Source organism: Plasmodium brasilianum, chromosome 11 (genome assembly GCF_023973825.1).
Source record: "Plasmodium brasilianum strain Bolivian I chromosome 11, whole genome shotgun sequence".
In the NCBI taxonomy this organism is placed as follows: domain Eukaryota; phylum Apicomplexa; class Aconoidasida; order Haemosporida; family Plasmodiidae; genus Plasmodium; species Plasmodium brasilianum.
Window position 1 is genome coordinate 776,767 of NC_090124.1, and position 17,374 is coordinate 794,140.

Below are 17,374 nucleotides of genomic sequence, written 5' to 3' on the forward strand. Positions count from 1 at the left end.
AAAGAGGAGGATGCAAACTAAGAATGCATGTATGGCAGTAGGAAAATATGCATGTGTATATAACGTCTATTTGCGCATCTATTAAAAATATAAAATATTTTAGAGAGCTCCTCTACTATAAAGAAAACGTAGAAAATGGATTTCCGAATAACAGTAATATGATATCAGTTTTGTAGAAACCTGTATTTTAATTTTGACACTTCGGATATACACAAGAAAGTTTAAGGGTTGTATTGTAAAACGTAAAAAGTTAGTTTAAAGGATACATACATATATATATATATACATATACACATGCATGTATGTCTCTGTCTGTATTTATATTTGTACGTATGTATGCACATATGTACACTTAACAGTGTAGAGAAATGTGAAACTCTATGTTATTAGCTGCTTTAAATGTAAACCAAAAAAATTACAGGAAAATAAAAAGAAAAAAAGAAAAGAGATAGAGAAGTACCATTCATGCTTGTGCATTACCATGAGATGTAACACGACACTTCACATAGAGCTTCCTAATATTTATTTGACAGCAAAGAACGTAGGTTTTATTTATTTTGTTAAATATTTATAAACGTTCATTGACTATAATTTTAACGTATACTTAACTTTTTAATAATTTCTACGTTAATCAAAAATAAAGCAACTTATACATTTGAATAATAAGATTAAACTTTTTTGTTAATTTATTAATATTAGAGAAATGTTTTTTAAGAAACATGATGCATTATTTTTTCTGTTTCTATGTAACATTTGTAAATATATATATGTACATATGTGTGCGTGTGTGTGTATATATTTATATGTATATATAGACACATTTTCAAAACATTTGTAATTCCTTTAATTATCCTTATTATAGACAATACCGTGTTAATAAAAAGGCCACGTTAAAATGAGGTACAATATACAACAAAATGAGAATAAATGAAATAGCTACACATTTTACTTTATTTCATATCAAATCGTTTCGTTTTTTTGTTCACAACCCTGCAACCTTAATAAACAAATAAATCATAATGAAGATTGAAAATATTTTTCATTATTACTAAAATTATTTAAATGGGGATTGAGGAAAATAGATATAAATGGGAAGGATCATTAAAAAAGTTCTATTCTTTTTTTTTTTTTTTTTTTTCTAGCTATGTTGATTAATTTTTTTTTTTTTAAGTTACCACTTTTTAGGAGATTACTTTTTTCTTTTTTTTTTTCTTAGAACTTTCCTTTATTTTGCTAAAATTTTGCGCTTTTTCACGTTGTGCAAGTTTTTTTTTTTTTGGAGAAAAACGAATTCCCATCATATGGCCAGTTATATATATATATATATATTTGTATTTTTTTTTTTTTTTTTTTTTTTTTTTCTGTGTACGATATACATTTATATTCTTAAAGGTTTTTTGAATGGCATGAGATATTAATATCGTTTTATATGATGTATTTGTTGTATCAAATGTTGAATGGATGGTTGAACGCGTTTGAGAAATATTCATAATAAGCTATAATTGAACCACACTAAATGTCTTAGGTATAATAATATTATTTTACTACAAATATATATTTGGTTACATTTAAAGTATAGCCTTTATATTATGTTCATTATTTCGTACTAGCAACGAAAAAAAGAAACAAAAAAAAAAAAAAAAAAGGGAAATAACTGCACTTTAGCACATTAATGTGGGTGTTTCTTATATTCACATGTATCTGTACACACAGACTAATACCAATATAGGTATATGTACATAAATATGTGTGTGGGCGAATTATCAATGTGCATTTATTTTACAAATTTAAAATATATATTCAGCGCCGCTTTTCGCCTGTTTAACGTTCTGCACATTTACTGTCTATATGTGGATCCTACACGAGGTCATGTGAATAACTATTAGAAAAATGAAGAGGAAAATTAAATCTATTGTTATTGCCGTACCTATGTTTTTTTTTAATATCATTGTGAAAATTTCTTATTTTTTTGGACTCTGTGTATATGTTATGATAATTACTTTCTACATGACTTCTAATTTTTTCAGGTTTTTGTAGCGTGGAAATTTGTTTTTCATTCTTTATGTTATAAGAACCATTCGGCGTTGGTATACCATTTAAATATTTTGCATTACTAAATTTTAATTTATTTATTTCTTTTTTTAATGATTCATTTCTGTTTAGAAGAATTTCCATTTCTTTTTCTTTTCCTTCAAAGCATTTTGCTTCTCTAAAACTGCTATTTTTTTTTTGATTGTCTCGGATATTTCTGATATTTATGGTGCCTTTTGTATTTTTGTAAATTTTTTCCTTGCGAGAATTAAACATGTTACGTATACATTCATCTATTGATTTTGAATACAAGGGTAGTTCTTTTTCACTTCTCTTTACATAATGCATAACTAATTCACTGGAACATCTTTCATTTTGCATTAACATTTTGGCATATCGTTCCCTTACAGATACTTCCGATAAGGAAGTACTGCGGTTAATATGGCAGTTAGTATAATTTTTTTTATTATTCGTATTTCTCTCATTTTTCTCATTTTTATTATTTTCATTATTTTCACTATATTTATCATTTTCATCATTTTCATCATTTTCATCATTTTCATCATTTTCACTATTTTCATCATTTTCATCATTTTCATTATTTTCATTATTTTCATCACTTTCATCATTTTCAACACTTTCATCATTTTCATAACTTCCATCATTTTTATCATCTTTATTACTTTTCTTATTTTTTATTTTAATATTTTCTTCTTTATCTTTTAACATGTGTATATCATCCTGGACTGAGTTTCCCTTTGTTAGAGGTAGGCTTTGCTCGCTTTCCACGGGGTTGTCCTTCCGCACCTTGTCATCTTTTAATTTATACCTGTCCTGTTCATTAAATTTAATTAAGATATTTGTTTGGGCATTTATATATTTACTACTATTATTTTTTTTTAGCAGTTTTCTACAGCATGCTTTATACAAAATGTTTATGTTGTTATTCGAGTGTTTCAGCTTTTCTATTTCTAACCTTTTTTGGTCTAATTCTTTCTTATATTTTTCTATTATATCATTTAAGTCTTCAATTTGTGTTTTCCTTTTTTCACTATATATTTCATGGTTTATAGAAAGTACACTCATTATATTTGTTTTTTTTTTTTTTTTTTTTTTTTTTTCCTTTTCCATAATTAACGTTACTTAGTGGGTAATTGTTCGTCTTTTTAGCTTTCTCTTCATCCCTATCAAAATAAGGTTCTCTATGTAAGATTTTGTCATTTGTATATCTAGACCCATCTTGATTATTCAATTTTACTGTACTGTTCCCCTCAAAGGAAGATTCTATCCCCTGAAGGAGTTTCTCACTTCCGTCAGTTATTCCATGCTTTCCTTTATCGCTTGTAATTTGGTTTGATTTGTCATCACCCATTGTTTTTTTATTGTACTTTTCATTATTCCTGTTATTTTCATGATTTTCTTGATGCTCTGCTTTATCTCTTTCTAAATTAGCCCTTATGAAATCATCTTTACAATTATAATGCTCATGAGTAGTATTATTGTCCCTTTTTTTTTGATAGCTTCCTGTACTCTTTATACTAATTTCACTCTGCGTATTTTGTTTTTCTCCATCCTTTTCAGCAGTAAATTCATCACAGCGTGAAATATAACCATCATGGTTATTATAGTTATGGTTATCACTACTACAACGTGCAATTTTGCTATTTCTGTTATCTGTACTTATTATTTTGTCGCTTTCTTCTACACAGAGTTTTGCATTACATGTACTACTACTTTCACTGCAAACACTACAAAAAATATTTTTATTTATCCGTTTATTTTGTTTTAATTTTAATTTTTCTTGGTCATCAGACTGTTCAGAGTAAGGCAATTCCTTTTTATTTTTACATATTGAATGACCTTTTATTTCTTCCTCACATTTTTCCTCCTTATCCACAAAACTACTCCCGAGTAAGTGATGCAATTTAGAATCAGTCTGCACATCTACATTTGTATCTCCTCCTTCGCCTCCTTTTTTGCTTACATTTTCACCTCCTCTTTCGCCTACACATTCACCTCCTCCTTCGCCTCCTCTTTCGCCTACACTTTCACCCCCTCCTTCGCCCCCCTTTTCGCTTTCCTTTCTCCCCCCTTTATTACAAATCCCTTTTTCACTAATTACAGTTACAAACTTTTCATTTTTTACGTACTTGAGTAGTGAAGACTCTTGAATAAAGTTATATACATGTCTTATTGTATCTTGCAAATATTTTATTTTCTCCTTAGATGTGACCATTTCACAAAGTGGAATAGAATCAACAAGGAACTTGGGGCAAGTGATTTTGTAGCTTATAAATACTTTGGGTTTTAAAATATTCATTTCTTGATTATATAAAGGAATAATTTGAGAATGTATAAAATTCTTTTCTTTGTTTGTATCCTTTATATGATCATTAATTTGTATAAATACACTTCCTTCTAATCCTAATATTAACAAGTTTTTAATACTGATATAGGAGCATCCCAATTCTTTCTCATTATTAAGAAAGACAAATTTTAATATATTAGTTTCTTTTATACTAACCAACTTGTTTTTTATTTTAGCTAGTGTTCTTTCGTTATTTATTTTAACTTTTTGTTGTACTACAACAGTAAATATATGAGGATATTCATTTATATAAATGTTTCTTACGATTTTATTATTTATGTGTACACTTAATTGCGTTATATTTTTCACAAGTATAGGTTTATATATTGTAAAGTCAATAGTTAAACATACTGTTGTATTCATATTTCTGTACAAGCATATTTTATCATCAGGCAACACTTCCAACATTTGCATACTATTGATATCATTAGGAACATTTTTATCTTCTAACAAAATTTTGCTCCTACTTTTAGAATCACTTCCTCCTAAACCCTTCATCGTCATGTGTTCGGATATCCCCAATTTTCTGTTCATTTGTCGTGCAAGTAACTCTTTTTTATGTTTTATATTTACTGGGTCTAACAAAACATTTATTCCTCTGTTTTTCTCTGCGCATTCTAAATTATACCTATCTAATAATGTATAATTTTTTGACAATATACAATTTATTCGATGTCCATTTACACCCTCGTATTTTTCTTGGCAACATGTGCTAATTTGCATCTTCTCCTTTTCTCCTGAATTGTGCATGTTCTTTTCCTCATGAACACCCTGATTGGTTGACATGTAAATTGGCTTATACCTTGGTTCGTGAGGCGATTCAAAAGTTGGCCCATAAATTGGGCACCTTTTCTCTTCAACTTCTTGACGGCGATCTTCTCCATTTATACGACTTTTACTAATTTCACCATTTTTATCATTTTTATCATTTTTATCATTTTTATCATTTTCACCATTTTTATCATTTTTATCATTTTCACCATTTTTATCATTTTTATCATTTTCACCATTTTTATCATTTTCACCATTTTTATCATTTTCACCATTTTTATCATTTTCACCATTTTCACCATATTCATCATTTTTATTCGTATGGTTAAACTTCTTTGACCCCAATTTTATATCTCCATTTGGGGGCAAACACCTAGGCTTCTTTTCTCGTTTTCCGGTTATGGATTTTACCTTAATATTACTTTCAAAATGATTGTCATTTGGAATATTAGTGGTATTGGTGGGGTTAGCGGCATTAGCATTATTAACAATGTTTGTGGTATTGGGGAAGACACAACAGGAAATATGCGCCTCCTTGTCCACACCTTGCTGCACGGAGGATGCGTTTGCCTCTTCATCAATGTTTCCCTTGAGTGCATCAAATTGAGTGATACTTTTATTTCTATTTTTTCCAAAAATATTACTTGTCAGAAGGATATAACTATTTTTTTCATAAAAAGTTGGACATTCATATACTGGGGGAATATTCTCTTTAGATATGTAGACTCTTCCCTTGTCATGAATTTGCTTATTCGTGTCGTCCTTAGTATATACATCATAATCATAACAATATTTCGAATTATTCCCCTTTTTATATTTCAAAATATTATTTTTTATTTCTCTTTTTTTATTTATATTATTTTTAAATTCTATAGTATTACTTTTTAACTTGGTTGTATGACTTCTGTCCATTTTGCTGCTTCTGTGAAGCCCTCCATTCACACTAAATTTGCAGTTACTAAAACGTAGGTAGTGATTCCTTATATTACTATTATTAGTGCTATTATTACTGCTAATATTAGTGCTATTATTACTACTATTATTATTATAACTACTATTGCTATTACTGTTTCTACTATTATTATTATTTTTTTTTTTACTCCTATTCATATTATTAATTTTCGTTAATTTAGACACTTTTTTCCTTTTCGTGTTAATAAATGGTATGTCAGTGTTGCATAAAACTCCATCACTTAATAAAGGAAGACTATTTTTTTTTCCTTTCTCACTTGGGATTGCAATATTATTTATAGGACAACTTAATATATTTCTAGGTAAGCTACTACACTCATCGAACTGTTTATCATCTGCTATGATTGGATCAAATATATCTATTACATTTCCAGGTATATACGTCTCATCAACTAATCCTGTTGCAATTTTAGGTGCTTCTATGTCGTTACCCTCTGGGTCCCCATCTTTCATTTCTCCATAAAATAAATAAATATCTTTTTCTTTTTTAAATATACTTGTGTCATACCATGAATTCTTAGAAACACGTTCAAATCGTTCATTTCTAATACTTTTTATCTGAGAGATGGGCATATTAAAGTACTTCGGTCTTAATTCATATCTATTGAATATGTTTCTTTTCAAAAAGGAGCTTAGTCTCAGATCATCCTCCTTATTTTTTAACTGCACATTTTTGTGAAAGCTATACATATTACTATTCGAACTTAGCAGCTTTGAGGATATAAGGATGCGAACAAAAAGGGGAAAAGACCAAAGAGAAAAAAGAACAAAAATACAAAAGTGCAAACGAATAAAAGGGACGAAAAAAAAAAAATAAAAAAATAAAAATTCCAAATATAAAAACACTTATAATCTCTCTGATCAAATTACATTACCGAGAAAATTAACAAATATGTATTTTAAATAATTAGTACAAATAAAGACACATATTTATTGCCTATTGACGCCACTGTTGTTATTTCATAATTCATATTTCAGTGACTTCAAAATTTTGGCCAAAATTACGTTCCTGAGTATAAGAAAAATTGACAGTATTAAAAAATATTTCCACAAAAAAAAGAAAAAAATCAAACAAAAAATCGAACAAAAGATTGTATGTATATATCTTTTTCTTCTATTTTTTTTAAATACAGAATAATGACTTAGAACAAAAATGAGATTAAATAAATGACAAAAAAAAAAAAAATTAATTTTTATACCTTTTTTCAGTTAAAATTATACATTAAACATAGCTAACAAATTGTATATTCCATTATTTTGAGAATAAGCCAAATGAAACAAATTACAGCGGTTTTTCAATTTTCGTTAGTTTTATTATACTTATCATGGAAAAAATATAAAAAATGGACTTCCTACAAAAACTATGTAAAAAAATATTGACAAATTACTTCTTAACGGTTTTGGAAAAAAAAAAAAAAAAAACTTATATATATGTATATGTATACATATGTATATTTTTAAAAAATTAGTGGTAACTTATTTTGGGGAACCATTAGAAAATATGTTCACTTTAATGATAGTCTACAAAAAAGCATGCGTTCGCGAAAGTGCTAACACACATTCGAATGTTTTTGTGTATATGTATTAAGCAAAATATGTATGTATGTAAGTATGTAAGTATGTATGTAAGTATGTATGTAAGTATGTATGTATGTGTGTATGTATGTATGTGTGTATGTGTGTATGTATGTAATGTGTAGGCATATATTTATATGTACATATATACATATATACATTTGCACATTTTGGTAAGTTCAAGTTGCTAAAAACTTAATGTATTATATACGTGCACTTGCTAAACTTGCCTAGGGAAATGCCATATTAACAAGAGTATGTTTTAAAAAACAGAAATAAACCCACAAAGAGATAGTTTTTTATTTTTTTTTTTTTTGGGGGGGGGGGGAAGTAGAGATATCTTTTGTGCATTGCAGTTTTATATAAAAATTATTATGCAAAATAACAAATAAATTTACGGTTGATCTACGCAAGTGTGTATTTATTTGTAAATAATGAATTTTCTAGATGAAAAACGCACAAAATGATAAAAATAATATCGTTTTTCTGCCTCATAATAAAAATTATGCAATATCGCGCATAAATTATTATTTCTACAAATATGTACGGAAGAAAAAAAATTTTCAGAAAAACTTTTGTATTTTTTTGCGAAAAATAAGAAAATTTTCCCCATTTTTAAATAATTCGGAGATTGTTCCTAATATATATATACATGTATACACATTTATACATATGTAAATTTTTTTTTTTTTTTTTATTCTGCCCCCTTTTCCTCACTTCATTTTCTTCTTTTTCCTCTCCTTATTATTGTTTTGTACGTTCTGGTTTCTTTCATTCGTTGCGGTCTTCCTACTTGGGTTATAAATTTTCATGCTAGTTAAGAAAAGGTCCCTTAAGCCACATTGGGTACATATGTCTGACAGTGTGCTCATACCCTTTGGGTCTATTTCACGCATGGTTTTTGGAAGTACTCGTGCTTCTTCTATATTTTCATATTCATTTAATTCAATATCATCCATACCTCTACAATCAAAATGTTTCCATCTCAATTTATTTAAACTATTGATGTAGAAATCTACTTCATCTTTGGGGCCTTCACAAATAATAATTCCGGGATAACCTATTTTTGAATATCCTCCAATTTTTAATTCTTTTGCCCACTTAATTATGCATGATCTTTTTACTAAATTAAGTATATGATGTGAATAGCATAACCTTCGGGCTAATATTTTTTTATGATTGGAAAAGGACATATTATGATAGTATAGAAATGGTAATTTGTCATCTATTATCTGGTTTTGATAATTTTGAAAATTTTCGTTACCTTCGTCTTCTTTTATATCACTTGTATTTTCCTGTTCATCTGATAAAGAAGAAATATGCTCAACTACTGCCTCTTTCCTATTTTGTATATTTTCGACTAATTCGTTGACTTTATATATAATATTTAAAATACTACTCTCTTGGTCCAAGTAATTTTGAATATCTTTATAAATTTCTTGATTAATATAACTATTCATATCAGGTGTGAAATTTTTTACATTTATATTAATTATTAAAAAAGATTTTAAAGGGTAATCCTTTGGTAACTCAAAAGTTAAATTTATTATGTTATCTGAAATATTTTCATCATTTAATTGCATATATATTATTGTATCACTTTCTTTATTATTTTCATTTTTTATATTTAATTCTTTATCTCGAACATAAATCAATTTTAAAGCTTCCAGTTCTTTTCTTTGCAACTCTTCACATTGTAGTAATATTTTTTCTCTTTCTTTTTTGTCCTTTATAACACACTCCACAAAAGTTTCATTGTCCTTCTTTCCCTCGTTTGAACTAGTGCCTTTAGTTTTTTTTTCTAAATTTTCCTTCTTCCCCTTAATTTTGCCCCTATGCACTTCCGCAGATTTGATATTACTTCTATTAATAATACTACTTCTGATATGACTACTTCTGATATTGCTACTTCTGATATTACTAATTCCGATATTACTAATTCCGATATTACTAATTCCGATATTACTAATTCCGATATTACTAATTCCGATATTACTAATTCCGATATTACTACTTCCGATATTACAACTTCTGATATTATTATCTCTAATATTAGTACTACCCACGTTACTACTATTACTGTTACTATTATGTATTTTTACTCCACTCAATTTGTCATGTGTTTTATCTCTTTTGCCTGGTAACATAGTATAAAAAAGAATTTATATTAAAACTGAAGTTAAAAAAGGGGGAAAAAATTATGCTACATCTTAATTCTTTTATCTTTGAGCTATTATATTTTTCATAATATAATTATTAATTTGTCGCAAGGATGAAAAGAATAAAAAAAAATAAAATAAAATAACAGCTAGTTTACATGAACAGTTCATAATTTTGTGCGCATCTCCGAAATCTTATTTATTATTGGGTATCTTCGCATTATTATTTATTATTATTTTTTTTTTTAAGTACACTTCATAATCATACATGAAAAAATTTTCCTTCATTTTCCTATTTGATATTCATTCAATCTGTTAAAAATATGTTTGATAAAAATACAAAAAAAAGAAAATTGTGATATATAATAGTTGCACAAACGGGTGATATCACGACTGATTGTACAGGGAACAATGATGTTTCTCAAACATCCGTATTTTGCTTCATTCACTTTAAATATTGTAAAAAATCGTACATATATTTACATAGTATAAAAAGGGAAAATACATGTATTACACAAAAAACAGATAAAGGAACAAGAACAAAAATCAGAAATTATATTTGAGTAAATTTATGCAAATATAACATATTATATCATCTGTATGTTTGTTTAATTATTTGAATAATTCTTTTTTACAACTATTTTTTTTTTTTTTTTATAGTTAAGAATATCTATGTATGTAATTAAAATATGCCTTTATATTGTACTTTCAAGTGAAATATTGAAAAAATAAAGATATATATACCATTTATTTTATATAAGTATATACATAAATTATACACGAATCTTAAGACGTACATCCTGTCATAATATAATTTAGACTTTGCAACACCTTTAATCATTTGTGTACACGCAATATTCGACAATTAAAAAGCAGATTTAAAATATTCTTATTTTTGTCTTTTTTGTTCTTTTTATCTTTTTTTTTTGGTTTTTTCTTCAGTAAATTTTTAATTAAAACATTTCTGATAATACGTGCAAATGTTACACTTCCAAAAAAGGAAAAAAAAAAAAATACAGGAAAATAATGTTAAATGAAATTAAAAATACAAAAAAAATGTACACATACAGTTGGACAGATCAACGAAAAAAAAAATTGGGAAAATTAAAAATGAAAAAACAGCTTTATTGCTTCAATTCCTTTTTTGGCTTGGGAACGACTGGAAGTGACATATTCTAAACAAAAGAAAAAAAAAAAATTTTTTAACTCATATATGGAACGTAAAATTTTGGAACAAAATAACATAAATAGATGTAATAAGCACATATATGTATTTAAATATATGCATCATGAGTCCTATAATTTACCTGAAGACATCGATATCTTATTTTGGCAATTGGTTCATTTTCTACAATTGCAAAATAAGCCAACCTAAAAAAAAAAAAAAAAAAAAAAAACAAGTAAATAAAAGCATACATATAAAAAAGATCACTTTTAGAGTAATACGTACATACATCCATGTTTGCATATATATATGTATACATATATTCCCATTAACATTTCACTTTTAAAATACCTTGAATAATGTCCAACATGCGATGCTAAGGTGTCTCTGTGGATATTCGTTAACCATTCCCTAAAATGTATAAGGAAAAAAATTTCAGCATAAACATGCATAAATACACAAATACAAAAATACACATATAAATAGATAAATCCATATACAACATACACTTCGAAAGTAAAGAAAATGTTGCATCATACGTTTATATCATTCTCAATTTATTATCTATGTGTGTAAATATTTATTTTTTTGAGGTTTTTTTAATATCGACGTACCACCTAGTTGTATCAGAATGACCTGAGCCTTGATATTTGCTCTGTAGATGTTCCAACTGTGCATGAATATTAAATCTATCAAATGTAGACATTTTTTTTTTTTTTTGTATGTTTTACAAGAAAATTTAGATTCCCTTTTTTAGTTTTTTTTTTTTTTTTTTTGAATAATATGGACCGTAAAATTATAGGGATTTTTTTTTTTTTTTATTTAAATGTATAAATTATTAATCTACATACATAAAAAAATGTGAAAATTATATTCATTAATATGGTATTTGTATGTAACTTCTTTTCAACTTTATTTCATCTCCTTTTCCGTAAACATTATTTTTATATGAGCTCTCATATTTTTAAAAAATGGCTAATACGATATTAACTCTCTTTAAATTTATATCAATCGTATAATTTGGAAAGGTACAACATATATATACATAAATTATTTGATAAATAACTAAATAAACATATTACATAATAACATGTGAAAAGTCGGGAATTACCATATATCTCAAGTTTGAGAAAAATTTCCTCTTCTCGTGTTCTTTATAAATTCATGTATTAACTTGGGTAAAAAATGGAATGTAAGGTAAATAAATGACTTTTTTTTTTTTTTTTTTTTTTTTTTTTTTAATACTGGTGAACTAGCATACATTATTATTGTTATTTTTTACAACGAAAATGATAATTTAACATTGTTACCTTGTGAACTGCTATTTTCTGTACATACTAAATACATTAAACATATTTTATACGAGTATATGTACAAAAATAGATAACTAAATATAATTAAATGGTATACTATATTAATATTTGTTCCTCTTCGAGTATGTGCCATATAAGTATTATATGTTGTATTTGTTTATAAATTTTTTACGTACTAAATGTACATTTTCTAAAGTTGGTTTTGTAAAGTTTATTTAATCAATAAAAAATAAATAAAAAAAAAAAAAAAGGAATTATAAAAAAGTTCTCCCATAAATCTATTGGGTGATTTTATTTTTTTCAATATAAGTAGAAAAAAAAAGTGCTCGTTTTATTATATTTTATTTTGTTATGTTCTGTTTTGTTTTTGTTTAATTTTTTTTTTTTTTTTTTGCTACTTTTGTATAATCACAGAATACCGGTATTCGTTCGTCATTTTTGAAATTAACAGAGTTATATACAACAAGTGTACCATTGGCTCGGCCTCTTCGTTATAACATAAGTTACTTTGCTTTACTGTATTTCATTTTTTATTATTTTATTTATTTAATATTCCCAAAGTTCTTTATAATTTTTATGCTATATATTAATGTGTGGAAATAATACAACTGATAAGTTTTTTCTCATGTAAAATACGTGCAAGTTTTTTTTCCCAAATATGTTAGTATAAAGAATGTAGTGTGTGCAATGTGTAGTACGATGTGTATAATATATAGCACACTGAATGGACATACTGGGAAAGCATAGGTTTTAAAGCGTATCAAAAGAGAATTTTCCCCAATTTTTGACTATGTTAAGAATAGTAATAAAAATATTGAAAACAGTAGAACGTTTATGATCTTAACTGAACGAATGATTACCCCAACAGATATTAAGCACACTTGTGAGTATATATATATGTACATATATTCTTAGCGAAAGAGCTTTATACAAAAACAGAGTTGGCAAATCGGCCAAATTGGTTAAATCGGCCAAATTGGTTAAATCGGCCAAATTGGTTAAATCAGCCAAATTGGTTAAATCAGCCAAATTGGTTAAATTAGCCAAATTGGTTAAATCAGTCAAATCAGTTAAATCAGTTAAATCAGTCAAATCAGTTAAATCAGTCAATTCGATTAAATTGGTCAAATAAGTGATTTCATATTTTGAAACTTAAGAAACCATAAAACATTGTTTGAAAATTTTCATCTGTTATATTAAATTTATTTGCATTATTAATCGGGGTGAGATCATTACTTTTATATTTTTTCATAAAAATTATAATCTATTTTGATAAAATTAATTTTTATGAAAGTTTATTCTACAAAATGAGATAATGAAGCAGCTGCTTGTTACATAGATGATGATGTATTTATATTATTTCTCCTTATATTTTTTGTATCTTTTTATGCACAAAATAGCAAAGTATACACATCCATGTGTTTATGTTGTTTTCTACAATGCATTATATATGGTTAAGAACACAGTTAAGTTAATATTAATATGTTTCTTATACAAATATGTACGTTCTCTTTATGTGAAAAAAAAAAAGAAAAAAAAGATTTTCTAAATGAGAGAGATAGTGGTATTATTATTATTACTATTACTATGGAGGAATAAAAATAAAAGGCACATTTTATAATGAACTGTTAATAATGAGTGAAATTTTTTTTTTTTGTGTCGTATGTTTTTATGTTATGCACGGGGAACCTTCTCCATACATGTATAATATATTTGTATATTTATATATACATATGTATAAATAATTTTTATAAAATTACATAATTGTTGGTACAAACGTGCAAGTTGCTATATATATACACCCATACATGTGCAGTTTTGTAAATTCACATGTGCTGAACATTTCATAAGATCATATGAGAAATTTAAAAAATGAACAAACGTTAAAACGGTTAGTATTTTATACTCCTATTTCAGACTACTAACCTGTGTACCTAAATTCGATAAGTTGAAACAAAACATGGAGGCAAAAAAGAGAAGATCGTTTGACGACATATGATTGGTTAAATGCATTATTTCACTATCAAAAAATAACAGAAGTAATAATAATAGCAAAATGTTTCACAGGTATTCGTCCTTATTAATTGCATACTTAAAAATAAAAAGGGGTCATCAGGATCATCATTATTATAATCATTACCACTATATATATATGTGCATATATATACGTATACATATATATGTATATATATATATAGGTACGATTTACAAAAGTTTGAAATATAATGCCGAAAAGCAGTTCTACGAAATATCAACTTTTCCCGTCTCCTTATAATGAAACAAATGGATAATACTGCAATTTAAATATTTTCTTTAATTTTCTATTATAAGATATATATATATATATATATATATATTTTTTTTTTTTTTTTAATTTCTTTTACACATCAGTACTTATGGGAAAGCTCTTATTTGCACAAATTAAATTTTTTAGAACTAAAATTTATAAGAAGGAACGTAAAAATGTAATAATTTTTCATCATAGCATTTCTGTTGGGTTTATATACATATTTACATTTACGTTAATATATATATGAAAATAAAAAGGTAAAACTATTCTTATGTTTATGCCTATATAACCCTAGTTTTAGTGGTGTACATTAAAAAAAAAAAGGCGGTCTTTTTTTAACATTTGCGCACTTTTTTATTTTACATATAAAAATAGCATAAAAAATACAAACGTAAAAAAATACGAATTATTTTAACATTTGTTACTTTGTTCCTTTGTAGGTTAAATGCAACTGTCATAATATTTGTCACTGTAGTCAATAATTTTTTTTTTTTTTTTTCTAATTTTCGTATATTTTTTCATATAAAACAAATTTTCTTATTATACATACTCAAGAAAAGGTTCATACATATTAAAATATGTATATCGTATGATATGCAGTACGTATATATATATATATATATATATAATAAAATATTTATATATATGTATACATATGTATGTAAATATATGTAAGAAATGTACATATGTAAAAAATATACGCATGTATAATAAACTATTCGTAAAAAAGTGGGTAAGAACAATTTAATTTTTATTTTAAAAATAAAGAAATTAACGCGGTCATTATGCATCAAAAATCTACTCACGCAAAAGGATGTTAAATATTTATATATATATATGTATATAATATATGCATATAATATATGTATATTTTATGTATATATCTTTTTTTCTATCGTTATGCTTTCAACCATAATTTTATTTATATATAATGATTATAATAATACATATCAACATTATTATTATATATCTCTCATAACATATACAAAACGAAATGTACTTTTTTATTTTATTGTAATTACAATAATTACATCATATCATAAAAATAGCAGATAAAATATAATTCCTTAAAATGTCAATTTTCTCTCTTTTTTTTTTTTTTTTTGGTCCTCCATATATGTAAATATATATATATATATATATATATATGTATAAAATTTACGTTACGCCTTTGTTTTTTTTTAATTTTTATGTTTCAAATATACGCATATAATATTATTATACATAAAAGTATATATAATATATATATATATATATGTATATTTTTCTTTTTTTTTTTTTTTGCAAATGTTCTTATTTTCAAGTACAATTTTATTTTTCTTTAAAAAATTTTTACCTTTTATTAATTTATAAATATATATTTATTTTTATTTATATATTTAAATAAATATAAATTAATCGCAATTTTCATTTCATTTCAAAATTATCCTGTTTTTATTCTAAATCCATTACATTTTATTTTTTTTTGCATCTCTTATATATTTATTTTGTTAATATTTTTATGTAATTTTTCAATTGTACAAATTATTTTTTTTTTTTATTTTAAAATTGTTTATTTTTCATTTTAGCTTATTATATAAAGTAATATTATTTTTATATACATAAATTTATTATATATAAATTTTATATATATATATAATATTACTAAATATATTTGGTATAATATATATATATAGTAATATTACCCCAATTTCATTTTCTGCTCCTTGTTAAATCCATTTTATGCTGCATTTCTTTTTCTTTTCTTTTTCTTTTCTTTTTTCTTTTTCTTTTTTCTTCTTTTCATTTCTTCTATTAATGTTTTCTTATTTGAAGGAAAAATATATTGAGTCACATTAAAAGGGCTAAAATTAAATAAATTAAAAAAAAAAAAAAAAAAAAAAACACCTTTTATTATATTAAATATAATATTTTCCTTTCGATTTGACGTTGTATACTACTTAATAATTTAATTAATAAATAAAAAATTATTATGAACGTATTAACGGATGCTAAAAAGAGGAGGAATATTATATAATAATAAAATTAAAAAGATACCTTATATAAATTTTATCGTAATAAGGAATAATGTATAATAGAAATATTTAATTTCTCTTTAGATGCTTTGTAAAAAAAAGGAAGAAAAAACAAACAGAAAAAGTAAAAAAAGCAGAAAAAACGAAATAAACAAAAAAAAAAAAAAAAAAATAGCAGAAAAAACAAAATAAGCGAAAGTTGTTCTCTTTAAATTCAAAATTAAGAAAATCTCTGTTTTAACATTTTCATAGAGAACAGATTATAATTTAGCTGCTTCATTATATATGTATATAATACATATATATTAACGCACGTATATATATATATATATGTATACATATGAGTACACATGGTATAAGTAGATAAAAATATATGTTACATGTACTGAGTAATATTATATTTCATTACGTGTGTGTTTTACATTCTACTTTTCACTCTTCGTTTTTCATTCGTTCATGTATATTCACAAATTTATATATATATATATATATATATATATATATATATATGTTTATTTACTTGACACATATATATTTACACTAATAAGTCCCTTGTATATGTACACAACATAATAAGTATATATTATATATATTTGTGTACATTGTTATTCATATATATTATCCCTCAATATTAAAGTATATCTCTACTGTTACATAAGTGACTGTTGGTTTAAGTGAAAATATATAAAGAAATAAATATGAATTAGAATTAACA

At 25.0% G+C, this 17,374-nt stretch overlaps 3 protein-coding genes across 3 annotated transcripts; all 3 read right to left on the reverse strand.

Moving 5' to 3' along the window:
* Positions 1–1,857: 1,857 nt before the first annotated feature.
* MKS88_003633 (uncharacterized protein) lies at positions 1,858–7,113 on the reverse strand (the record flags this gene model as incomplete). The annotated part of the gene is made up of 3 exons (XM_067216741.1): positions 1,858–3,038; positions 3,175–6,853; positions 7,093–7,113. 3 exons carry the CDS (start codon positions 7,111–7,113, stop codon positions 1,858–1,860), a joined length of 4,881 nt encoding a protein of 1,626 aa, XP_067072445.1.
* A 1,317-nt stretch (positions 7,114–8,430) lies between these two features.
* MKS88_003634 (RWD domain-containing protein) lies at positions 8,431–9,864 on the reverse strand (the record flags this gene model as incomplete). Its single annotated transcript, XM_067216742.1, has 1 exon — positions 8,431–9,864. One exon carries the CDS (start codon positions 9,862–9,864, stop codon positions 8,431–8,433), a length of 1,434 nt encoding a protein of 477 aa, XP_067072446.1.
* A 3,330-nt stretch (positions 9,865–13,194) lies between these two features.
* Positions 13,195–14,367, reverse strand: MKS88_003635 (uncharacterized protein; the record flags this gene model as incomplete). The annotated part of the gene is made up of 2 exons (XM_067216744.1): positions 13,195–13,505; positions 14,289–14,367. The coding sequence occupies 2 exons, from the start codon at positions 14,365–14,367 to the stop codon at positions 13,195–13,197; spliced, it is 390 nt and encodes a 129-aa protein (XP_067072447.1).
* Between the last annotated feature and the right edge of the window lie 3,007 nt (positions 14,368–17,374).